At 47.4% G+C, this 26,917-nt stretch overlaps 1 protein-coding gene across 1 annotated transcript in view; it reads right to left on the reverse strand.

Moving 5' to 3' along the window:
* Positions 1-26,917, reverse strand: part of LOC143431305 (uncharacterized) — a 58,101-nt gene that overhangs the window by 12,372 nt on the left and 18,812 nt on the right. The window contains exon 2 of the mRNA XM_076907932.1: positions 25,686-25,979. Coding sequence (XP_076764047.1) covers positions 25,686-25,979 — 294 coding nt within the window. The remainder of the gene's footprint in view (positions 1-25,685; positions 25,980-26,917) is intronic.

Here is a 26,917-nt window from a genome sequence, read left to right on the forward strand (position 1 = left end):
AAAAAACGGGGGGCTCGTAATTCATCAAGGAGCACGGAGGCCAGGTACAGGCAGTTTCTTTCCCGGCTGGCCGATTTATTTCTCATGGCGGCGCAAAATTCCATTTCCACGGCCAAGATATTATCGACACGCGACTACTTTGCTTTCGATCTTGCTGCATTAATCTCGCCGTTCGGCAAAACCGAGCCGTGGAAACGACCACGTTACTTCGAATATCGACAGCACCCCGTCGAGTTCTCGCGTCCAGAATTCCCTTGTTCTCTCGTCGAGAAATAATTAAAACACACGATCGAAGCGTAGAGCGTACAAAGGCCAGAGTAAATTACCAATCTATCAAATTTAGATTTCCATTCGTCGCTTCGATTATTACACGCACATTATCGCACTTATTCGTTCGAGGGCACTCGTGATCGACCTCGACCAGCAGCGGATCGCGTAGCGCGATCTCATTTTAAATGAATCGGTTCGATCGATTCCGTTGGTACCCGCGAACGTGTCCCGCTTTCGACTCGCTCGCATTAATTTCACCGAATCGAGCGTGTCGCCGAACCAAAGTGAATCGTGTAAGCACTTCCGCCTTAACCGAGCAGCAAAAGGCCTCGCTGTATCGGCAACTCGATCTCCCGGCTGCAGCTCGAATTCGACGTCATTTCACGGGTCCTCGTTACGTCCCCTGGGAGCGTTCTCCATTCTGGCATCCCCCGTGCGCTTCGTCGAGCGGAATCGTCGAGCCTCTGGCGCATTTTGCACGGCAAACGTCGCGAGGAACGTTGTTGCCACGCTGGCGACAAACGCTCGAAACCTGGCCACGTGTACGGGAAATGGGAACGATCGGGAGTTCTCGCGAAACTGGTCCCAGCGATGACAGAGGCGTCGTTGCGCTCGAAACGATACTGCGCTTTCTGGTGAACGGAAGTCGCGTCGAAGGTTCGTTCGAAGATGGTTTCCGTGGCATCGAGGATGAGTTTCGAATGGTAAATCGATTCTTCGTGAATATGATTCACTAGGAATCGTTTTTGGTAATTCGTTCGACGATTTTTTGTTCGACTGTATGAGAAGTGTAAAATCTCCTTCCTCGAGAGCAATTAATCCAGCTGCTCTGCATTCTGGTTGCAGTTCAGATCCGGCTCATTAAGAAATTACTCTTCTAGAGCGTAACGACCGCCGAGACGGTTTCGCAAGAAAACGTTCTATCATGTAACTGGCTAATTCGAGATCGCTTTAGACGGGAACGTTTAAGCGACTCGAAAATCTTGACGGATCCTTTTATCAACGTTCTATAAAGTGGCGCTGACCGTGAGAATTTTTTCGAAAATTCAGGATCCGTTCTCGACGACTTCTGAACACCTGTTTCCTCGAGAAACGATCGCAGTCCAGTTCCGTTCCAGAAAAACGGCCAGCACGGACTTCCATTCGCCGCGGACGTGGAACGTGATCGCGGAAGAATTCGATCGGGCAGTGTCAACTTGCCATTTACCACGATTCGATTTGTAAATTAATCTCCTCGAGCGTGACGAGCGTTCACCGGGTAGTAGTCAGATACGAGCTGCTTTCAGCGAAATGAAATTGTCGCTGGGCAACCATCTGGCTTTAAGTTTACGAAGAAACGGTTGGCCACTTCGAAGAAACGTTCGAAAGAAGTCGAGAAAAGGAACGAAGGGAGAAGATTTTGGCACAGAGGCGAGGAAAACACGATGGTACGAGGAAAGGGCACGAAGATGGTCGCGAGGGCGCACGCGTTTCCGGTTCACGGGGCAAATCTTGCGCAGCGTACCGTAATCCAGCGAATTACGAAATTCGACGATGTAACGTTATCTTAACGCGAGTTTCATCGCCTATTGTCGGTGAACGAGGCGAATAAGTGATTAGATAGCAATGCAGGAAGGTTTGCTCGGTTCTGATGTTCCTCTGTGCGGATTGGATCCAGGCGCTTGCTCTTCCGTGGACGTGGAAACTGCAGGTATTGGTTGATAAGAGTAATACTGTGTGCAAACGCGTTTCCGTGCTTCAATTTCGAATGAACGGAAGATTGAAACGCTGGTCTAAATAGGCACTTAGTTACGGGTCCAATTACGAATGAAATTCGCGCGGCATCCATGCGAGAAACGTGCCAACTATCAGAACTTAGTGAAAAGTGTAAGCACACAACGGACAATGGCAGAGTCATTAGTCTGTGGAGTTCTTAGACTATATTTTTCGAGTAGACGTGCTCGATTCTCGCGACGAAGAAACGAGCAAAACTGACAAGCATCGAGATCTATTTTTTGGTAATAATAAAGCCAATGGCAGTCTCCTTCGTCCTGCGCGGGTACTAACGACGTTACGCTCGAAAAGCTGAGCGTCGTTGCGCCAGGACGTAATTCCATTGTGCGTCGAATCGAAACCGCGGAGGTTCGCTCGATGATAATTCTTCCGCCACCCACTGGAAGCCAGTGGCAGCTTCGTAATACCGCTAAACTAGCGTTCTTTGCTCACAATGGCTTCATTAATCTTTTTCACTGTCCCGCTATCGCGGCTCTTGATTTATGCCCCGTTCCTCTGGACGAGCGCGCCGGAAGTGGACCCCCGTAATCGTCCGAGGATTGTTCTACGACGACGGAAACGGGAGCCATCGCGATCGCATCGATGGCTCGCGGAATTTTTCGTATAACTGCGAGGGCGCGACGGTCGTCGAGGGCCATTTAAAAAAGGCGCGTGGAAAACTCGCAAAAAGGGAAAGTTGCGGCAAAAGTTCGAAAAATGAAGGCGATTGATAAGCGAATATTTCTCGCGGTAGAAATTTCGAGGCAGCTTTGGAGAACTGGTTCTTTCCTACTTTTACGTTATCGCGCGCGGAGTACGTCGTCAAACTGGTTGGTATAATTAGAAAATTATCCGACACCTGCCCTTTTTGCAGCAAGTTTAAAGCTTTCCATATTGTCCACGATTGTTGGCCAGCGCGAGTAGTGTTTCAACGTCCATTTCGCCTAAGAATTCGTATACAAAGCACGCAGATGAACGTAGACTAACAATTAAACCACACAATACACAACTTGTGTAAAATACACCATACAATCAAACACGCGTTACGTCTACGCGTAAGTGGAACAGGCTGCCACTTGGCAGACAAGAAAGTAGCCCAGGAATGTGGCCTCCAAATTGGAAGGTTATCAGTCCATGCCTGCTCGTCAACCACGGGACAGTGGGAAATGTCAAAAACGACACACCACTGAAATAACACTGAATCATTCGATCCGTACCATTGATCGAACACTCGAGATTAATATAGACCGCAGAGAACGAGCCTGAGCGAGTCTACACGCGCTAGAAACGAGATCGAAAGAAAGGAATTCACCTCGGGCTACGTCCATGATCCATGTGCTCGTTCAATGAGCATAGCTTCGAAGGTCATTAAAGTATTCGCGATCACGGCCAGCGAAAAGAGGTGTCGAAACTGGTCGGATCAGGATCCGTCGAGGTTTAAAAACCGTCTCAAGGAGCCGTCGATCAAGGATGAACGCGCGAAATTTCTATACTCATCGATCGCGATCCTGAAAATTGATCGCGCCACCGTTTCGCGCGGTTGCGAGCAGAAATTCCAGTGCCTCGAGCCAGAAAACGGGACAAACATCGGCTGAATTATGGGAAAAGTTTGATCCGTTATTGGTAGAGATGTCGAGGGAATTTTTCATCGAGCCAGAGCTACACAGACGGCACCTCCGACTGGTACCAGCGGCAATTCTCGAACAACGAGCTGTCTGGCGAAATATCGAGATCGGGCGAAGGAAGTTGATCTCGATAATGGTAGGTATTACGTCGATCATGACGCTGAGATGAAAAGTCCCCGTCGTTCTCGATATTATCGCCGTTCTCGCGGACACGATCGCTATATACCTCGCATCGTGTTCCAGATTTATGAACTGACTCGAGACTCCTAAAAGGATCCCTTTTTCTTTCCATTTATATGCGAGACAGTCGAAGCGAGCAAACGAAAGTCGCTAAAAGCGAAAACTTTCTCGACAACGTCAGAAACGCGTCATCGTTTATTTAACCAACGCACCTATCGTTCTCGTAACTTACAAAACACTCGAGAAAGAGACGATCGTATGTTCGAGAGCCACCGTTCCCTCGCGATCTCTCTCGATCTGTCCACAATAAAATTCGGATAAAACCCACGTCTCCTGATCGCTAGTTTCGGCTTCTCGACATCGAAAACTGGCCACGAACTTTCCCCATCGACTGATCGAGGCGAACGACGAGACGTCACCTGACCAAGAGCTTCGACAAAGGTACACCACAGTACGCACAGCACCAGAGGCAGATGCACTTTCGTATCACGCTCGTTGCAGGTTAAATCACGCCTATCTCCGCGACAGACGGAGACACGTACCGTTCAATCTGCCAGGGACAGCCTCCAAGGCACCGACGAGAAGTACCGCCAGCAGAATCAGCCTCGACATCGCGTCCACGGGCACTTTGACCGGTCGTTCGAGCTAGATCCGTCGTAGCAGCCGATGCACGGGTCCTCGCTGGCTTCCGGTTGCGTCTGGACAAGAGGGCCACATGTAATCGCACTCGCGTACGCGCGTTGCACCGCGAACGGACGCGATGAAAGTGAGTGGACACCGCGCTGGGCACGTGTGCGTCCCTCGTTCCTCGAGCGGAATGTCGCGGGGATCGGCGAGATAGACTCGCAGCCGATTTTCCCTGCCGTTCCACGCGACGCTCGAAAACGCGCCTGGCATTCGACGAACCTCGCGCGTTACTGGGGAAGCTGTCGCATTGCCGGCTGATATTTGCGAATCGAAAGCGATCGAGCGGACGAGAAGGAGAAGTCGTTGGATCCGCGGTTCTGAACAACGGTTTATTCGACGATCGCGTTGCTAACGCCGTGAAATTTCTCTAATTACGTATGCGCGAGTATTTCCATGCTAATTCTTTGCAACGCTTCGCGACTCGAGAGTTGCACAACTATGCGTCGTATTTGCGCCTCGAAAAAACGTATGTAACCGCTGTTTCCAGCTTCAGATCTCCCAGGAGATGACTCGAACGAGAATTTTTCGTTCGAACGGATTCGAGCTCCGCGAGGCAGGTTACGAATCAATCGCGGTATTATGGTAATTGAAACAGAACGTGAAAGCCCTTTAAGCCCAGAAGCTTACAGTTTGTCCGAAATCAATTGGCCGCTCAAGAGTATTGAAAGCTGATCCCGGCTATTCAACCGTTCCACTCCATCATCCCTTGTCCTTTCACCCTATTGTCCGCCAGGAAGGCGCAAAAAATCGCGTATTTACGTAGGCAGCTGGCCAGTTAATCTCAGACAACCATTGTCTCCGTGCACACGAGCCACAACCTTCCTAATACAGAGTTACCAACTAACTCAGAGAACTCATCGAGCACTAAAACGATTATACAGTCACGATACACGACAGTACACGGTACTTCCTCGTAATCGAGTCTCATCGAACACGCGAAGGGTCGACGTCTACTCGTCTAATCGTAACCTCCCTCGAACGAATTCGCACGAAAAACGACCCCGTCGAACGAAGAGGCGATCCCGCGAGGACGCTTCGCGCGGAACGACAGGGCCTTTTCGGGTACCTGAGTCAGCAAGAGGAGGCAGAATGCCGTGCGGTAAAGCCCGTTGGGCAAACAACGACGAACTGAACGGCAACTGGCGGCAACGTTCGCTTTTCAATCGGATTCCACGCTGGACGGCCTTCACCGGTTACCGTTGGTCTCGGATGCGGAGGGACCGCCACTCCGGATTACCATAGACAGGCCCCCGCGTGTCTCGACGACGACGATGGTACGTGTCGTAAAGCGAAACCCGCCTGAGGCGAGAGCGGCCCTCGAGCCTCCAGGAATGTCGAATCGAACGCGCCTCGCACGACGGACCGCGCGTCCGTCTGGGAACAATGGCGCCTGCCGATCGTCCCGTCCGTTCCCGAAATAGGCGGCTGCTGCCGCGGAGGCGTAAAGGAAAAAAAAAAGGAGAAAAAAGGGCCGAGGTGAAAGGAGCATTTGCGTCAGCGAATATCGCGGCGATAACAGGCCGGCGATCTTGGCGGGAGGACGATTCCGATTTTATTGGCCGATCGACGATGCTCAAGGAGAAGTGAACGGGGTTTTGATGATCCTCGTTCCTCGAGCGCAGCGGGTTTTTGAAGTTCGGGAACTTGGAGTGTATAGAACGTGCCTTGCTACCAGTTCGATTTCTGTGGAATGAATTTTCAAAGCTCTGGAGGTTCTCGAGTTCGCATATGCGGTTCGTTTGTTGTAGCCGAGCTGTCGATTCGTTTGTGGGTCCGCGAGAAATGGTTGGACGCGGGTAGAACGCGAGCAGTGGCGATGAATTGCTGTCAGAGTTCTTCTTTCCCGCGTGGTCGTTTCAATTTGCTAATAATGCCCGGTGGGATCGATATAATTCGCATCGAGCGTACTGCATAGCGGTGTTTATCAGAATAAGCAGCTGGCACGTGACACACGGACGGGGTCAGACAGCTTTGCGCTCGAAAGGTTAAAGGCAGAGAGGTTCGATCGGCTGTATCGTACGCTGCTGGCAGCAATTTAATTTGTACAAATCCTGGAGTTATTTCCGTTTCGCATTTCGTACAGAGTAATGGTCATTCGTGTCACTCGATCCTTGATAAAGCCAGCTGCGATGCTCGCGATGCTTGCAAACCGTTTGAACGATCCTTTGGATGGGATTACTTGCGAATTCTCTTCGACAATTTTAATTACACTGGAATCTAATTATCGTGTTATTAAACGGGACTACTAAACGGCGATTAATTGACATTAGGCTAACGAATATTATTTTCCTGATCGAACACGTTATCGACGAGTAAGGTTAATTTGTTGATTTATTAGCTGGGAAGATGAAACCGTGAAAACAAACGCTATTCAGGTTATCGCGTTCCCCGCACGCCAGGAATGGCTAGAAAAATTTCTTTCTCACAGACATCCATGTAATCCGAGAAAATCCATGATGGATTGCGCAAAAACAGGTTTGATCGCGTCCTCAGGAAAATGTCTTTGGATCGCGAGGCTTGTGTATTCGCCTCGAACGAAGACAAATATGTGATCTTTACGACGAAGTTAAGCGAGGTTTCAACGAGAAGACGCGTTAACTCGAGTATCATTTGTCGATCGTTCCTCGATCTCCCATCAATTTGTTCCAATTAAGAGAAAGTACAAATTCTTCGACGATACTTCGCTCTTTACTTTACATACCAAAGTGAAACGTACATATTAACCTTCGATAAGACCATGTAATCTGGAAGTTTGTACAAACGGGAGCAGTAATTCACTGTACAAACGCACGGTGGCCATCGTCTGAATGAAAGTGACTCTATCTACTGCGGGGCTGTCCAATTACAACTACCCTGTATCTGCTGCCATTGTTTCTCGTTGGCTGACGTATTAATTTTGGTAGAATCAAAATCTGCCTTTATTTAACTCTGCTATTATTTCATTACACGATATCCCACATAGAAAACACGCTATTCTTGGTACGTTCAGTGGATGCGAACGGTGTTTTCACCAAGTTAAAAGAAAGGAGCAATACCCAACGTCACCTAAAACTTTACGAAACCATTAGAAGAATATCCAACGCTATTCTCGTTCCCCTATTTCTACGACGCGTACAGGGGTGCTGGAGCAATCTTTACCTCAGACACAAAAACTTTGCATTCCCCACTTCCACGGACCTCGAACTCTAAAATTCCCGAAAAAGCCATTTTTACCAGCTGGATGTGTACCTACGAGATAGCTCGACGGCAAATCGTGGTTTAACGGCGCAGTTTCCCTAGAAAATCCCCCGCTAACGTCTGCGAACGTCCGACAAAGTTCCAGCCGGGGTCCGCCTGTAACCAGAGAGGATTTTCGTCGATTTCCGTGGCGGTCGTGTCGTTCGTTAACCAGCGTCGTCCGTGAATTTGCTCGGCTGGCGCGCGAACGATTCCACGGTCGGATCGACGGCTGATATCGCGGTGTATTTAAAGGGTGGATCGTCGAGCCAGCCTCGTTAATCTCCGCGTATAACAAGCTGGAGATCCGCGGCGCGGATCACGCGTACAACTTTCGAAACTGCTCGCAGCCCGTTTGTTCGCAAGTTCAACTTCGAGGCGGCGAACTGCGAGGAAACGACTAAGCCGAGCGGATGTCGCAGACAGGCTGCTGTTGCGTCTCGTAATTTACCGACGAACGAGTCGAAGAACCGTGGCAGCGTCTATCGACCCAGCGTGGGCTGTCTTCTCGCTCGTTCGACGATGATTAAAATCTCTCGAAACGCTTGAAAAAGCTGGCAAACGTTTTGCTATATTAGATGTTACTGCGAGCGCAGTTTATTTAAATATCTTTCGCGCACAGGCGTACGCGGTTATGCAAAACGAGGTCGCAATGCGAGATCGCGGACTTGAGATTTTTCAGGGGAATATGTGTTCCATAAACGAAGCAAGACAAGCTCGCCTCTTTGTGCCCAGCTTCGTACAGCCACGCGTAGAGCCAACTGAACTCTAAATATGAAATTTCCTGAAGCAACGCGAAAGTAGACGTGTATGAACACGGTGAAAAGTGTTTCGCGATAGGAATATCATTGACTCGTCTCTCCACGATGTTCTACTATGAATAATTTCTTCTCGAGGTGCCACGACCCATCGATACAAGTAATTCTTTCTCCCCAATGGCGACGGACGATGAAAATATCGCGGTGCGAAGTTCGCGCAACCCCCAAGCGAGGAACTTCTCGCGCGAGAGAGTGGAGCACGCGTCGCGGTTGCGTCGCGGGGGTGGTTGGCGATATTTACAAAGGCGATCGTTTCGAATGACGTTCGCGTGGCACGAGGACCGCGAATACGCAGGCATCGCCTATGTCTGGCGCGCGAATTATTCATGAGCGAGATTTCTGGCGAGATTATTCGAGGACGACGCGATCCAGGGCCCCATCCCTCGGCGCCCTCCGATCGGGACACGATGGGACGTCACCGCGGCGATAAATCACCGCTCCAATAGCACAGAAACGTCGAAATAAAATACGGGACAACCGGCAAGCTGCGAGGCACATTGTTCGACTTCGAAAGCGGATCGATTGACAACGCGTCGGTCGTTGTAACGCGCGAACAGGGGGCCCATTTGTCTCGGTGGCTTCCAATGAGATGGCTCTCGTTCCGATCCTCGTGAGCGGAATATATAATTGCTGGATTGCTGGATTTTATCGTCGAGGAGCGAGGTAGTTGAGATTTATCAGCATCCTCGAGTTTTTCGACGTCTTTCTGATTTCACTTTCGAACAGAGCTATTCTAACTCCAATGCCTAGCAATTCTTTGCCAACTCGCGAGCAGTCATAAATCAGAATGACCGTAGATAATTAGCAAATGCCCAGGGAGAGAAATATAGGAAGCTATTAGGCTCTGAAAAATGTACAATCAGCCGAGTTCGATGGAAACTCGGTCTCGAACGAGACCACTTCTTTCTTCGCGTGCAGCTTCCTGTTGTAACGCAAGCATTCCGCGCGAGTCGCTTATAGCCTACTTACAATATCCTGATGTCGTCAGAACGGAAACTACGCGCGCGATAATTAAGGAACCAGAGACCGGCAAAGGTACGAGGCGCGTTGGCCAACGGACACGCGGCCAGCGGATCGACAGGCCGTGGACGCAGACAGATGGAAGCACGCCATTGAAAGTTGGCATCGGAAAAGGGAAAACCGTCCGGTATTATTTCTCCGCGACTTATCGTCAACCGCGTCCCATTTCCTCCATCGCTGCTCGAGTGATACCGTGCGCTTGATTTGGCTGTTTAATTACTCGAGCACCGTCGCAAATGAAAAAGTTGGAGCGCTCGCCACTTCCTCCTGACCGCTTTCAACTTTATAATTTCGAGTCGAACCGCCTCTGCCGGGCCCCGTTTCAATCGCGATTCGCTCGACAAGCATTCGCGACCGTAAAACATCGACAATTCGATATTTTTTTACCTTTTAAGAGCCGTTTCATAATTCCATAAGAGCCACGAGTTATCGAATCGCGAACTTAATCGACTCGCGACTATTTATCATTTCATATTCCGTCAGAACTCGCCTCGACGGAATTGAAATGAAACGCTGAGTACGAATAAACGAGCGTCTCGATTGCTCAATTACTCATGACTCGGGAATTTGGTGGTTTTTACAGCTGGTAAATCCCGCGCTGGATGACGCAAAGAACGCGAGGCGACAGAACCAGCGTGGTGTTATTCTTTTTTCCCCCTCGATGCCAACGTTTCAACACCTCGAATGCTTTTGGTCGTTATAAACGTTACGAAACGGCAAACTCCTCCTGTTTTTCTACCGCTAATCGACGTCTACGGGTTCGCTGATGGACCAATATTGTTGTATGATTTATTCCGTGTGTAGCATTCACGGGAGCGAGGCGGTTGGATTGTTTCGTAAAGCCTTTTACCAGTGAACACACGTCTCAGGAATGTAGGCCTCGGTCAGGCTGTCAGGATCAGGTCAGCATAGTTCGAAAACAAATTCCAATGGAATTCTCTGTTCCTCCAAGGAAGCACGAGACAGAGAGAGACAATAATCGCGTAAAATACACATTTGCATCCCGCTTTTTCTATAGAAAACAGAAGAAAAAAGCGTAGGAGAGCAAGTTTATATCTTAATCGCGATAAGAAATATCGCAGGACTCGCGTCAAATTTATCACGCGTAAACAAGGATTCTTGAAAAGATTCGGATGATAAACGAAGGGGGAAAGTGTATGATTAATGAACAATTTTTAATGGAAAGGTGTATTGTATAGTATAATTACGTCGACGCCTCCCTCTTTTTTCTCCTCTGAGCTCCAAACTTCTATTAACGTTCATCCCCGAAATTTTGAGCGCAACCAGGATACATCAATCATGCGAACCTCGCCTCGAACGGCCTCCGTTCCTCGCTGCCTCCGCTCCTAACGTTTCACCATTTCCAATCGTTTGGTAACCCAGCCGGGTTCACTATCAGAAAATCTGCTTTCTCGGATGCTCATCCTTGCCAAATCGCGCGAACATTGCCAACAAGGTGCGCGCTGTTCGCTCGAACAAGGCGATCGTACAATAATTATCGAGTGGAGACGAGTTGCGAGAAGAAGCAGCACTCGCGAGGAAAAGGGGAACGCGGCGATCGAGTGGGACCGTTCGAGATCGAGCTGGCTCGTCCCTCAGGCTCCCTTATTCGCGATCTTCAGCGGTGCACTTGCCGCGTGCGGACGTGCGATTCCTACACGTGCACCAGCGGCGTGCGTCACGTGCAGCAGCATGCGCGTCGCGAGGAGGTACCAAGCGTGGAAAATGAAAGTCGGGATTCCACGGTGGCTCGTTTCGTAACCAGGGTCACGCTTAGAAAGGCGTTTCGTTCGCCCACCGCGATTTACGAGCCCCGAAATGGTACGCGGCCGACGGGGAAGACGTCACGCCGCGAAAACGCGAGCGTGCCGCACGGCGGAATTCAAATTTCACGCGTGCCAGATGATTTACGGGATTAGAAAGCCGCGAGGGCGATCGCGCGCCTCCCATTGCGCGATGTCCGCTCCAATTTCGGTCTCCTCTCCCTTTTCTCCTACGATACGGAAGAAAAGTGGTACACCAAGGATACTTTACGACTCCATCATTAAAGAATCCGCACGATTTATTGTATATTTAAGTACGTACAGATACAATTCTAATACAGTTCTCTAATTTACAGAGATGATCTCGTGCTGAATATCATCCTTGGGCTACACCATCTTATCCTGCAGCTCCAGGACGCCTCGAAAATCTCCATGGAAGCGAAGAATCGTATCGCAACCACTTCAAATATATTACATTATATATATTATATTATATTACACTATATTACACTAGTATTATGTTATACACATGTATAGTAGTATTATATTACATTATATTACAAGTGTAGCACTATTATCATTGTAAAATAAGATTTAATTGTAATCTATTGTATGTATCACCAATTGCTTTCAATAAATATGTATTTTAAGTGGAATACTGCAAGTTTAAGTCATTCTCCTGATCTCTAGCCTCCACCTTTCCACTTTTCCATGTCATTTTCATCAATTAGAATAAGATAGCTTAGTTGCGAGAGTAAAAATTACGAATAACCGGAAGTGACGTCAATTTCCAAGAAATGGCAAATTAGAGATACCTCCTATACTATCATGTTCTCCTGATACAAAGTCCGATTTTCGGGTTTTCGATCGAAAAATTGGAAATTTAGGCCTCTGATGACGTCACAGTAAATATCGGCGATTCCAGGAATTCTTGATGACGTCATTTCCAAGAAGTGGCACGTTCAAATACCTCCTCATATGTTATGTTCTCCTGATACATTGTCGATTTTTCGACCAAAATCTTGAAAATCCAACTTTGATGACGTCACAGGGGTTCTTGGTAATTCCAGGAATTCTCGATGACGTCATTTCCAAGAAGTGGCACTATTCGGATACCTCCTATGACGTCATGTTCTCCTGATACATTGTCGATTTTTCGAACAAAATCTTGAAAAATCGACTTTGTAACAGGAGAACATAACATATGAGGAGGTATCCGAATAGTGCCACTTCTTGGAAATGACGTCATCGAAAATTCCTGGAATTTCGGCGATTCTTGGAAATGACGTCATTTTCCTAGAAGTGGCGCGCATACCTCCTATGACGTCATGTTCTCCTGATACATTGCCGATTTTTCGAACAAAATCTTGAAAAATCGACTTTGTAACAGGAGAACATAACATGTGAGGAGGTATCCGAATAGTGCCACTTCTTGGAAATGACGTCATCGAAAATTCCTGGAATTTCGGCGATTCTTGGAAATGACGTCATTTTCCTAGAAGTGGCGCGCATACCTCCTCACTACTTATGTTCTCCTGATACAAAGTCGATTTTTCGAAATTTTGGTCGAAAAATCGGCAATGTATCAGGAGAACATGACGTCATAGGAGGTATCCGAATAGTGCCACTTCTTGGAAATGACGTCATCAAGAATTCCTGGAATCGCCGATATTTACTGTGACGTCATCAGATGCTAAAATTCCCAATTTTTCGATCGAAAACCCGAAAATCGGACTTTGTATCAGGAGAACATGATACTATAGGAGGTATTCCTAAGTGCCATTTCTTGGAATTTGACGTCACTTCCGGTTATTCGTAATTTTTACTCTCGCAACTAAGCTATCTTATTCTAATTGATGAAAATGACTTGGAAAATTGGAAAGGTGGAGGCTAGAGATCAGGAGAATGACTTAAACTTGCAGTATTCCATTTAAAATACATATTTATTGAAACCAATTGGTGATACATACAATAGATTACATTTATATTGTGTTTTACAATGATAAAACTATTACAAATGTCTTAGAAGTATTGTACAGTAATGTAAAACACTCATACAATGCAATAAATCGCATTTCGCTCTCACAAAGTGCATTAATTGTAATATACAATAATGTAAGACACTCATACAATGCAGTAAATCACATTTCGCTCTCACAAAGTGCATTAAACATAATATACAATGATGTAAAACCCTAATACGTTACAATAAATCACATTTTTCTCTCACAAAGTGCATTAAAATGTAATATACAAGTGTTAGATTAATTATTCCTTCGCCAAAAATATCCTAGCGACACTGGTACCGCAGAGGAAGCTTCATTTTCGTCGTCTCCGGTCATTTTCCGGATGTGTGTTGAATAATATGTTCCATCGGATAATTTGTACGATCTGCGAATCCTTCAGGATCCTGGTCCCACGATCTTGACGAAGACGAGGCGCAGAGATCGACAACGATGAAGCACGCTCACCGATTCAAAGTTCTCTAACTCGATCGGCCATGGAGAACGACGTCTGATGAAAATTTCAATCGATTCGCCGTTTAAATCAGGAATGAAAGTCCACTCGATGGCTGTCCAATGTTCTGGCGATCTCGAAATACCAAAATTCGAGTAGAATAATCGAAATCTGAGACACTCGAGCTGATCGTCTGCACGCGCACCCTCCAAATCGCAAGTGCACGCGTGCAGTCCACGCGTCTTGCAACTGATCAACTGCTGATGAGACGAGAAATGGTCATCTGCATTCGTTCAACGTAGAATTGCAAACGAAACAGCGTCAAAAACCAATTTCTGAATCGATCGCTTATTACACTCGCGCACTCCAATACGCTAATTAATGTGAAACATTGACTAGACAAGAATTACATTTGCATAATGAGATATCCTCCCATTTGCATAATCAGGAATTATTGTTATAGCCAATATCTGCGATCGCACCATTCCACTTTAAATATATCTGTTCGTACGTAGTATATCTTGCTGGAACCTGGCTGTCTTAATTTGTCTTATTCCACTGCAGCTGTCTTAACTTGTCTCATTCCACTGGCAGCGTCTTAACTTGTCCCATTCCGCTGTAACTGTCCCAACTTACTCTTCTTCGAATGTGTCTTCATGATCGCACAGAGGCCTCGCCTCTGTTCTCGTATCTGCAAATCTTCGCATTCTTCGCTGGCTCTCGTTACCAAGCAAGCAAATTCACTTTGCTAGACAACACTGTACTTATTCACCGCTTCCATGCACTTTCCTGTAACAATAACGCAAACGTTCAAACAATGTCCAGTCGATGGAAAGATAAAACCGTAGCGTTTACCACAGTCGCGGTTCACCCAGCCTGGGATCGGATACAGCAACGTGCTTGCGCCATTTCTAACAATTAACGCTTCTTCGTTACATTCAAGGGTCCCTGGGATCCTCCTGGCGAAGACAAACGGACCACTTGTCGAAGTAAATGAAACTGCACAGAACGTAATTCGTCTGGTCCAAGTTCTCTCCCCTATTGTTTGCTTCGCGGGGGAAAATTCGTCGAGGGAAGGGTTGCGCGCAGCGTGGCGCGCTTTGTGTCCCGTCGAGAGAACGCGAGCGAAAGATAATTGGATCGAGGGAAGATAGTAATAAAAATCATTCGTCTCTCTGCACTGGCCAATTATTCTCATAGAGACGAATTTCTTTCGCTCGCAAATCCGTCTAACGTAACAATGACGATCGATATTAATTTTTGCTGGACGAGAAACGCGGTTGCGAGGTCAGTCGCTCGAGTGGCTGGCAATTATAAAGCTGTATCAAGGAAATTATTAGAAGACAAAGCAGCCATTAACATTAATTCCCGCGGAGCGTTGACCAGCCGGTGGCCTCGTCCGCCTTTTCGAAAATTAGGGTCAATCGATTCCTAATTAAAATTATTGACGTCCCGTGTCACGGACGCCGCATTCACCGTTCCGGTGGATACGAAAATGTCGATATTCAATTTAATAATCGGCCCATTAATGAACCCCGCTACGCTCCTTGTTATCGCCAATCAAATTTCGCGAACGACGGCCGGCTGGTGACGGCTAATTAACCAATCCGTAGAAAGAGTCTCCCATACCACGATTACATCGAGAGACTAAGCTGAAAACTAAGTTCGAATCGCGTTTAAATGCCTCCTCGATTTCTACCACCGGACAGAAATCGATAGAAAGTAATCTGGTTCGTGTCTTCCGAGATAAATGTTAATCGCGCGTTAATTAACCGCGTAATATATCACCGTTTAAATGCAAAGGAAAAAAGAAAAAACAGTGTTCCATCCATGGACGTTCGCCCTGGAAATCGACGAATATTAATTGCTTCGTATCGCGAGGAGAAGTATCGAATGACTCGAGTAACGAAGACGACTCGTTCGACCTGCTCGTCGGATATCAATGCCGTTTGCTTGTGAAATCTCGTTTATACCTAATTACCGTGTTGCTGAATGGCAAGTCTCGAGGCAGCGGCAATTAGCTCTCAGCGAGCATCGAAAATATGACCGCTGTTCGAACGAACGGATCTTGAAAAGTGACCTTCTTTCGAAACGCGGTACTCTTCTAAATGAAATTAACGATCGCGCTTAAGCAAACACTGCTCCACTAATTGAAGAGTGCTAATCCATCGAATTCGCAGAGCTCCATGGAATAGATCGCATTTCGATGATTACTGAGTCGAGATATCGAGGACTTTTAAATTAGTGCTGATTAGCATTGACAAGAATTTCGATCAGCCTTCAAATTTATGCGCGGAAAGAGTGATAGCGGACATGGACGCGTTTAAAACGATAAAATTCCAGTTCCAAAATAAATGAAAGACTCGAGTGTATTAAGAACCGCCGCGGGAAAGGCGCCAGCTCGTGGACAGTGGACCACGATGGTCTGGCAGCTATCGAACGCGGCAATAGTCGTGGAACCACTTTCTCCAAAGAGGACCGGCCTTGGCAGAGCGGAGTGGACACGCTTAACGATACATTTCTTCCGATCGAACGCGTGTACGTACTCTCTGGCCACCTCTGTTACGCTTTAAGCCAGCCATCTTACGTAAACGCTCGTTGGTACTTGCGACGACGTGGCCGCTTTCACGATCGATCGGAAATTCCGATAGTCAACGCCGCGGACCGCCGTGGATTTCAGCGAGCTCGTCAACCGCGATCTTGACAGGGCCGAACGCCAATTAAACCCATCATAATTAATTGGAGAACTGCTGGGATACTGCTAACGACTCAGCCAGACTTTCGCCCCCGCCTCGATTCCCAGCTAAAGTTCATTAAGCTCCGAGCGCTTTGCTTCCAGAATCGTTGACGCGCTCCAAGATTCGAGTACAATCATTTCTCGAGTATCTCTGCGAGATCTCGAAGAGTGTGTCACGGAGAGAATAGATTACACGGGAGATTCGATTTCAGAATTGGGTCAAGTATTAGGAAAGGAGATTTCGAAAGGCACTGGTCGAAGAATGCGTAGGACGACGAAGAAGGGGATCGAACTGGTAGAAGAATACGTGGGCGGCAAAAGCATCGAAATTTTCATCCTCCATCGAGAACCGTCTCCCTAAAATTGTTCGCATGGTTAATCACCAATCGTTCTCAGAAACAGCGCGCCCTCTCCAATTCCGTTGAATAAGATGCACGCGAGAGCGCCGTGCGCGAGGACCGTCTAATTAAAGGGCAGAACCGGAAGCAACGAGGCGAACCAGAAACTCCATTCCGCTAGACGTAATGCCTCTGACCCTTTCTCGAGCGGTGACTCGACCTCGCGAGGAAGCCTCCTCGAGGAGGCTCGATCCAGACTTGCGGACTGGGATACGATCGCGCAATAACGTCTCGTTTTGTCTGCGTCTGCTTATCAACGTTACGCAGACCCGTCTAATATTCGACGCCTTCTGAGAGCGCCCAGCATCCCTTGATAAGCTCGTAATAATTCAGTCGTTTCCGTTCGAGCTGACGAGCCAACAAAAGACTCGTCTCGAATCGCGTTTACACTTTTTCATCTGTTTCCCCTCTCAAGCATTGTTCCATCGAGCGATGAAGTGTCCTACGACTCTTTAACTCGAAAAAAAATGGCTGTAAATTTCGCTCCCTCGAAAACAGTGGATGGTTTACCAGTTAAATCGATTCGAGAGCTGCCAGAGGCTAACTGGTGGGTCGCAGTGTACACTGTAAGTAATTCTGTCGAGGCGCGCGCACGGTGGTTTAAACACGATTTTTCTCTAAACGTTTCGATCGGTTGTTCCATCATGCGGGTCAGCTGAGCGAGCGTTGGATGCGGCTGCGGCGGCTGGTTCCGGGACACGGGTGAAAGCGAACGCTTTTTGCATTTTTCACCGATCGGATCGGGCACGGACCTCGTTCCTTTTTTTTTCCACGGCGCAGATTTCTCTCCCGCGCAGAGGAGGCACGTGAACGTCGAAGAGCAGAGGGTCTACTAAATTTAGACGCGTAATTGAGGAGATTGATGGTAGTCCTGTTATTTGTTGGCTCGTTTCGCGTGCAACCATCCTAATGGGACGGATGGGAAGTTTGTGGAATTTCTGCGGGGTTTCGCGCCCGCTAATTGCCTGACGGTATTCGTAGACCATTTTCAGAGCTCGATAGTATTTTTCCAGCACTGTTTTAAGCGAAATTTTCAAAGTTTCTAACTACGTATTTGAGCGAAGACTAAAGCGAGTGCAACGATGATAAATAATCCATGACAAAATGGGCCCTGAACGACGGTAGAACGGTGGAAGTTGAAATATATTCAGAAGCAAGAATGCAAGGGGGAATGCACAAGGGAGGTACGTTACCCTAAACAAACTCGAGGCACGTTGCGTAACAAAATTTCCATAGTTTGGTTACACTTCCACGAGAGAAAGCACGGAAGTAGCTCAGCCACGAAAGAACGTGAAAAACTTCCAGGCTGCACACTTTGACATTTTCAAAGTGCCTTTACACCGACGAAGCTCTGGTCGCACACGCGTGCCCAGAAGGGGGAGAACAAAAAAAAGGGAAACACACACGACTCGTACCGTGTTACGAGTGCAGAGTAAAAATGTTTCACCGCGATCGAATAAACAAATTTACGGCGAAACTTCTCGACGAAATTGTTCGTCTCGCGAAGGTGGGAGACGCGCGGTAGAGAAATCCGTACGAAATCCCATTTTCTCTTTCCCGCGAAAGTTTTCTATTTAACCAAGCAAAAGTTTGCATAATCGGAGATCTCTTAGCAGCCAAAAGAGTACCATAGAAGCAGCGACTTTAAAAACCCAGAAATTTTCTCTAAATTTAATCTGCCGTCTCGAGGTAAGTTCTGGCTAAGTGAAATCCGCAAGGAATTTTAAACAGCGAGCCCTGAAAGAAACTGGGGACCCATGCAACGTGACGTTGCGACGAGTAACGTCGACTTGTCTGATCGTTCGATACTTGTCGAGAACCAACAGTAGAATACTCTTCAGAAAATGAAAGAAACAGAAGATCGCGAACCATTTCACCACTCCCTGATGAAGCCACCTCTCAATTATATCGACGAAGGCGATACATCATTAGGGACACTTGTCCCCAGGGGCGAGCGTAAATGAAACCAACAGAAATCAGTGTGTAACACGCGTTAGCGTGCTTTAACATGAATTATCGGCAGCGAGCATACACAGCGACGCGTCCTACCCTTCTCACCCTGACGAAGACTACGTAACAGTCGAATTATGTTATCCCGGTGTAGCTGCGCGGGTTGGCTCGCGCAAGAACTGTAATTAAGCTGGGATCTGGCTCTCGTGTACCTCGTTTTGCAGTCTGCCGCTCGTAAAATCAAAGTTAACTGCGAAACGTAAATACCAGCCGTTATAAATCGCACCCCCGTAGCTGGGATCGCGATGGGGGAAGCGTCGAACCACCGAACGAAACAGCACCAACGTTTCTCCACCGCCTCGATAAGGCTCTCGATTGGGTTTCAAGGAATCATGGCTCGCCACCAAGTTAAATAGGAGATCCTCCGCGTTTGCTTTCGGATAATTAACTGAAGGTTGTTCGTTGAATCGAAAACTGTTCTCAGAAACATAATTCGCGCGGTAGTAACGCTGGAACAATCATTTTCTTACTGTGAAGCACTTAAGGGATGAAACAACCTCTACACTATTCAGAGACACAATCACTGAACTTTCTTCTTTCTAACCCTCAAATTCGTTGACAAAACAAGAATCGTGGTCCTCAAAAGATTCAGAAACAAATTCGCTAACGCTGAAGCAATACGATGGCAGCCATAGAAAGGCAAACGAATAACCGAGCAACTTTCGCCAGAAACGACAAGCGTGCATTAGCAGCGTGGCCATTATACCGGCCAGAATGGTGTCGTAATTTTAATAACGATACCCCCGACGCGATAGTTGCACGAGCCTCCGGCGCAGCCGTGTTAATTTCGACGGGGAAAACTCTGTAACCCTAATTAAACCAGGACCGTTTAAATTCAGCGATCGCGGCGGGAAACCGACTGTCTCGCGTCACACACGCCCTAGCACAATGCATCCTAGCCTGTGGTACGGGTTAATTAGCGTTCATAGCGGGTGACGGGAACTTCAATCCCCGCGAAATCGTGTAAACTGATTAAAAGTTCGGGAACGGCTTCACCCGGGACGTCGAGGACCGTCCCTCGACCCGGGGACGCTCGTCAACCCGCGACGAGTAATCGAATCCGTTATCCGGCTCGCGATTGCCCGGTTAATTTAAGTTTCGCGATGACTATGCCTGGTCTCGTGTCTCGCGGACCGTTTCGTCCTGTTTCCACGAGAGTCGCGAAGTATCTCGAGCGTGGAACACGAAAGAATCCCAAGAGAAAAGACCATTCTTGGCCACTCACGAAAGATGCGATCTCTTAAAACCCAATTCAGCGGGACGGAAATATACTAAGAGCATTGTTCCAGCGTACGAGCCTCGAAAGCCAGCAGGATTTCCGCGTGGAAGTTCTCGAGACGATGGAATCTGAAAGATCGCGAGTGGTTTCCAAAATACCCGGCCAAGGAGCACCAAGTTCAAAGAGGTCTGCCCACGGCTGTCGCCAAAAAGGTTCGAGAATCGCGGTCGACGTCGTGGAAAGGAGAAAAGGCGAGTGAAATCCGGCTGTTTACGAACGACCACGTGCGATGAAAGTGGTCTCGGACTCTGGTCGGGAGCCGTCGCGACGCTCGCTCGAGGCGACTCGTACAGCCACCCCGTCGGACGATCGTTTATCCCGGACGAGACGCGGGAATATTCGTTCGCCTGCATTCCGATCGTTCGTTCGACCAGTTCCTATTCCCGTTGCTAATCTCTGGGGCGTTGTAAACGTCGCCAGGAATTATTTAGCGTGAACGCCGGCCGTGGAGTGCGCGGCTCGTACGTCAAGTTAAATAACAATTTCGGAACTCGGCTCCGTGTCGCTGCCGGAGCGTTTACCGAATTAAAGTTTCGGCAAATATTTGAGCCAACCGGGAACTGGGTAGCTATACGAGCCGGCTGTAAACGTCGTAAGCTAATGGAGAATGCTGTGACACGCGTCGCGTGGCTGGTTGATATTAGATAAAGCGGAAATTTGTAGGGGATGATGGAAGACTGGTTCCATCCGTCTTGTGCAACTGAAATTTAACCTCCACTAAAAATTAAGGGACGATAATTGTTACAAATAATTGTTGGCTGCCTTTGATACGATGATTCACGTAATATGTTTCGAATAGTTTAGGGGCGGGTGCAACAGGGGCTGTCGCGAGCATTCGTGTTCATCGAATTGACATGTCAGTGTTTTAAACGCGAAGGAGGAAAGGAAAATGGGATAAGGAAATTGTGAACGTCGTGGAAGAAGGGCGAGCGTAGACTGGACGATGCTGCAAAAGTGAATTTCTTCCGGCTGAAGATATTCATGGAGTAAAAGCAGCGTGACCTTATTGAGCGATCTAATATCATCCCTTATGCTAATGCTACGGATGTGCCGTTCGATAAATTATGGAAATACAAAGTTGAATGTGAAATGTAATCAGTAAAAATTTCGAGGATGCCACTATCCATTTTAAAACTGTACGCAGCCTTCTAAGCGAATGAAATATCCTACTTTTCCGGGGGAAAAAAAAACAGAGGAAAAAAGAAGAAACGGATTAATTTTCCATTGGACGTACAATAAATTCCAGAGCGCGCTTGTCGATGATTTCGAAAACGATTTATTACCATTGTAGCGCGTGCTGAATAAAAACGATACGAGTTCCGATTAAATATCACGGGTGAAAAAAACAAAAGGGTGAGGACCTCGAAACGCTTCGATCCCCCCCGCGAATATCTTCATTCGGACCAGCAATTAAACAAGCAGCGTGTGAAACGATCCACCGATTATCGTTCGAATATACCGAAATATAAATCGTCGATTGGCTCGGTTGACGAACGGTGGTGGAATAACAGGGGATGGCCATCGTTCGTGGCGGATATGAACGCGCGCATCGGCGCGCATTATGCGCGCGGATGGGCAATTATTAATTCCTGCCAAGTGTCGAGGAAACGACGAAACGATATGGTGGGCTCGACTGACGGGTGACGAGCAGATATCGGCCCTATTCGCAATTTCATCACTATTTTACGCGATCTAGCTGCTCGTGGCGTGCGCGCGATTAAACGTGGTACAGCCACCCCTCGAAATCGCATGGCAGCTTCGCGAACGATGCTAGCGAGGATCTTTGTAATCGTTTACTTGGATCATCGTGAAAGACACGAAAAATTGCGACGACTGATCAAGGATGAATCGAATAGTTACAGCAATTGCAAATGGTACAGTATGTGTGCTAAAATTTCGAAAACAATAATCGAATACGCGAGCGGACGTGTCGGCGATGAACAGATAACTAGTTTCGCATTTATTGACGGAAAACGCGCACGTGATACATTAATTTTCTGCTCCATTATGCAGCGTATTAGCTGGTACATAATAAACTGCGAAATGTCATTTTATAAATATGCAATATGTCTAGGTAATTAATGCGACGCGATAATGGAATAAATACCCGGGGCTTTGTGCGAGGACCATGGATATTCTATGCGTTAACGAGGCAAGTTACTTGAAATAAGTAATCGCGCGGATATTACGCGCGCAGGACATTGATAATCAATTATTAAACACAGACTTGTCGATAGCGATGCGAGGGACATAAGTGAGATAAAGTATTAAGCTTAACGAAACATTATTACCACTCAGTATAATCCTGCTTACACTTAATCCGTTGATTTTCGAGGCATCGACAGGTAACGAATAATGACAAACATAATCGCTACTGCGAATCAATTATTCACACAACGTTGCGTACAGCCGTTTTTATAGCAAACAACGCGCAGAATTCTCGCGTGCTGAACGATTAGGTAATTCTGGTCAGGTGTTTCGACTCTAAAGTTTACCGAGTAACTTAGCACGAGCCATCGAAGACACGCTAAATATTAGCAAAGTGATTAAAAAGCAATTGTACTAGATACCAAAGTTTGACGATCAATCATCCAAATGTACCACCCACCTACGAGTCTTGTAGGAACACGAGATAGTAATATTAATAATTGTTCATCGAAATTGTCTAGAATGTTACGACGACTCTAAAAACCATCTTTCGCAACTGGTACGAGTGTACTTAAAACCCGCTTGTTCAAACGATGCGCTCGATCCATCTTTCGTAACTCAAACACCGAATTTTTCATATCGCTACCTGTTACGTGATTAGAAACTATCTCCCGCGTTCGCAATACTGTTTGAGGATCATGCAAATTGCGTCTGGCGTCGCTCTCCGTCGACTGGAAAGTAAATTCAATTTGTACCAGCGGATGGAACCGATGGGGCCCTCGCCCCATCGTTTCGACGAGTACAGGTTAAATAGTCTACGAAAGTTCCAGCTTCTGTGTCGCGCGTTTCTTCGCGACTTTTCCTCTCTCGAATCTCTGCAAACACACCTGCATATCTGTTAATTTCCGAGCCGCCGCGGGCCAAAGGAAACTTTCAAGCGATGGGGAACGAAATAGTGCAAACACTTTTGACACAGTTCCTTTGCCCAAAGGAACGAATCTGCTGTGAACTTTTGAATTTTGTGTCTTCCTCGCGACTGGATGAGCGGCTACGCTTGTCTCGAATTATATCTCCATGATTTCCGCGCGACGATGAACGACGATGGGAAAAATCCTGACAGTTCGAGAAGTGTTCCAACAGCATCGCGGTCGCGTACCATCGACCGTTTAACACGAATATTCATAAAACCATCGATATTTACAATTCAAACGGCGGGTGGCCCTCGAAATCCTGTCGAGGAATTCCGTAAAAACGCGATCGAACCGTGTGAACCGGGCGCGGGGCGCAATTAAACAATTTGCTAACGAACGGCTGCAATAAAGTTGGAGTCGCGTGGCTATAGCTCACAGCCGGGCGGAGGAGAAACGATCCGCGAACATTTAATTGGACGAGCGTCGAACAAGGATCGATCGAGGGACAAAAGAAAGGGGGACGGTGACGAGCAACAAATAAAACTTATCAACAAGTCGTGCACGGCTGTCGCCGCGTCTCGATGCAATCGAGCCGGCAACCCCCGCGCGGCGTTCGATTGGACGGCTCGTTCGATTGCATATTGCAATCGGGCGAATATCGAAATCCCTTGCGCTCAATCAAAACCGCGACAAGGTCCGGCTGGAACGTCCAGCTCGTGGGACTTTAAATCGTTCGACAGTGCCCGCGGCCGGGGGTGAAACGTTCTCGTTAATAAAAAATGGAACGAGGCGAGCGCGCAGCGTTTTCACGCGTGTCGATTCGTTCTGGAATTCTTGTTACCGTCTGTGCTATCGGTGTTTCGCGACGAGCCGATCGGGATCCGGTCTTTTGAACGCTCTGCGAGCATTGTTTCCCCCATCGTACGCGCGTCTGCGATTGATTGATAATTTTCCTTTTGAAACGAGCGGAGGGAGGATTAAACGAGACTGCGTAATTCGATGCGATGGATTTTAAGAGGTGTACAGAGGTTTATTCGCGGCAACGAAAAGGGAATCGAGTCGATGAGGATGGTTTATGGAGATTGGTAGTGTTTGGATTCAAACGTCGAGAGATCTTTCTGTCTGTTTTACGATCAAACATATTACCCGAGGGATTTAGCAAGTTTTTTTTCCCCCTAAGCAGAATTCTCGGCTATGTGAAATTCAAGATGAGCCGGGAATTTCGACGCGAGACTTTACGCGGGCGCAGCAAACTTCTGGGGGGAGTCTGAAATTTAAAAGACAAAGAGGAAGTTTCAATTTCCATTTTTCCATGACGAAGTACACGGTACGCCTCGTTGGGAACTTCGCGGAAACTTTATGAAAATTGAATGCGAACTGTAAGAGCGCCGACTTCGAAATACTGCCAAAATTGGCTACAGAAAATCCAACGATATCCCCGAAAAACTTGCGAGCAATTTCATCGCGCAATCGGTTCTTTTCAGACGTATCGAAAGGGGTAAATAGGGCACCACTGCAAATTACAATTCGTTTCGGAAGAGAATGCAAATTAACGTGACAATCTGCCTAATTTCGCGCTCCTCTATATACGCACGACCATAGCCAATGTGTCGTTTATTATCGCTATTACTATTCCCATTAATTAAAATGACGCACACGCGGACAAATTAAATACAAACTCTGTTACTATTAAATTAACGTTTCACATGGCCGCTGTAATTATCATCGTACTGATATCGCGATATAAATGAATAGTTAATGAATCTCAGAAAATAGTTATCATCCTCGTGCAATGATCGACTACCCCTAAACTCCCACGAACCGAAATAATTGTATCGCAGAGAATAATCATTCCATTGAAGAAAGGGACAAGCGAATATGGATGATCCGACTATTTCGAACCGTTCGAACAGAATCGAACAGAAATCGAACAGATCGGTCATCGTAATGAACGAGAAACATTCTACAGAGAGAGAGAGAGAGAGAGAGGGTTGGTAATAGGCCTGCTTGAATATTGCGATATTAATGTAGCGATGTTTGCGCCGTTCGATGGGTGCCGCGCGTTATCTTCGATTGTCCGATTAGCCGTCGTTTTATTTGATTATCCGCGCTGCACGGCTACACACGGGCTCGCTCGATAATCCGTCCATCCTTGTATTTTACGTGTAATAACAGGAATGGCTGGCTAAATAACGGGATAACCGGATTAAGCGTGGTAATTGCAGACGAGTAATCGGATGGCCGCCGCTTCGAACTTGCCACGGACGCCAGCAGAACGAGTACGTGGCATCGCGATGTCACTAAAGGACAACTCGCGAAGATGACTAAAATTCGTGGATAGTTTCTCGAAACGCGCGTGTATAGAAATGATCTGATGAAGATAGAAGAAGTGCGAGAGAGGGTGAAGGAATTACCAGCGAACAGATCGAATCTGGTCCTGCTCCTCTCGCTGTCTTCGAAGCCCTCAAGGTCGTCCTCGTAATCCTCGTAATCCTCGTAATCCTGCGCCTGACCCCTCCTCTCTTTCTCGCTGACATTCCTCGGCAACGCATTGCTAGTCGCCCTCTGATTGGCCTGTCTGATTCTGGCCTGGTGATTGCTACTGAAGAAGACCGCTGGCGGCGGCGGCGTCGATAGCTGCGAGCCCTGAAGACGCCTCTGAAGGTATCTGGCCAAGATCGCCTGTACCGCGTCTGTCTCTGCGCCCCCTGCAAGACAGAAATCATGTTGCTCTCGTAATCAGGCCAATACTTTTTGTTCGTTTTATTTTTACATTTTCCTCTCTCTCTCTCCACTTTCTTTTTTATAACATCCGCGTTCTCGTACGATCGCTTTCGCCCTCCATTCCGATCATGCATCCCCTCTATCATCTCCCTCTCTCTCTCTCTCTCTCTCTCTCTCGCTTTCTATCCCTTTTCCAGCCTTAATTCCGAACGCGTCGTGAAATGACGCGCATTTACAATTCCTCGTTGCATTCGTATGCATGAAATTTTTCGTACGACTCGCTAAGAGCTCCTGAGAGGCCCACGGAAGAGGGGTAAGTTCGCTGCTCGCCTCCTCCTTCTACCTTTCGTCCGTGCCAGGTTTTTGACCAACCAACGGAACCCATTTCGAGAAAATGTAGTCGCTCGAGGACGATTTTCTTTGGTTGCACAGTGTGGGGTTGACGTACTGTTCCTCGTTTCGTGGCGTCTTTAAACTCTCGTTCGTCGATCCTCGAGTGTAATCATTTCTGCGTGGATCGCGCGTCACTCCACTGGGGGATGATCGTTCCTTCCGTCGAGATGAAACGGAGACGCGAAGATGATCCGTTTCGCTTAAGTTGGCTTACTTATATTCACTTCGTTCGTCGTCTGTTTCTTTATTACACGTTCGTTGATCTTGCTGCGATCGAAACCGCGTTGAACGTTACGTTCGCCAGTCAGCTTTTGCACTTGAGACGTCCATTGTTCTCCGTTCAGCCCTCCGTCGCTTATCGTTCGGCTTACAGAAACAATAATGTAGCTACCTACAGGTAGAAACCAGCTCGAGGGAGGCTCTGACGTAAGGAGCTTGCGGCTTCGGTAACTAGTAACCATTTCAATGTGGAACGAAAGGATGCTGTCGAGTGAAACGAAAACACTCGTGGGTGTTGGTAGACGGATAC

Source organism: Xylocopa sonorina, chromosome 17 (assembly GCF_050948175.1).
Source record: "Xylocopa sonorina isolate GNS202 chromosome 17, iyXylSono1_principal, whole genome shotgun sequence".
Taxonomy (NCBI): domain Eukaryota; kingdom Metazoa; phylum Arthropoda; class Insecta; order Hymenoptera; family Apidae; genus Xylocopa; species Xylocopa sonorina.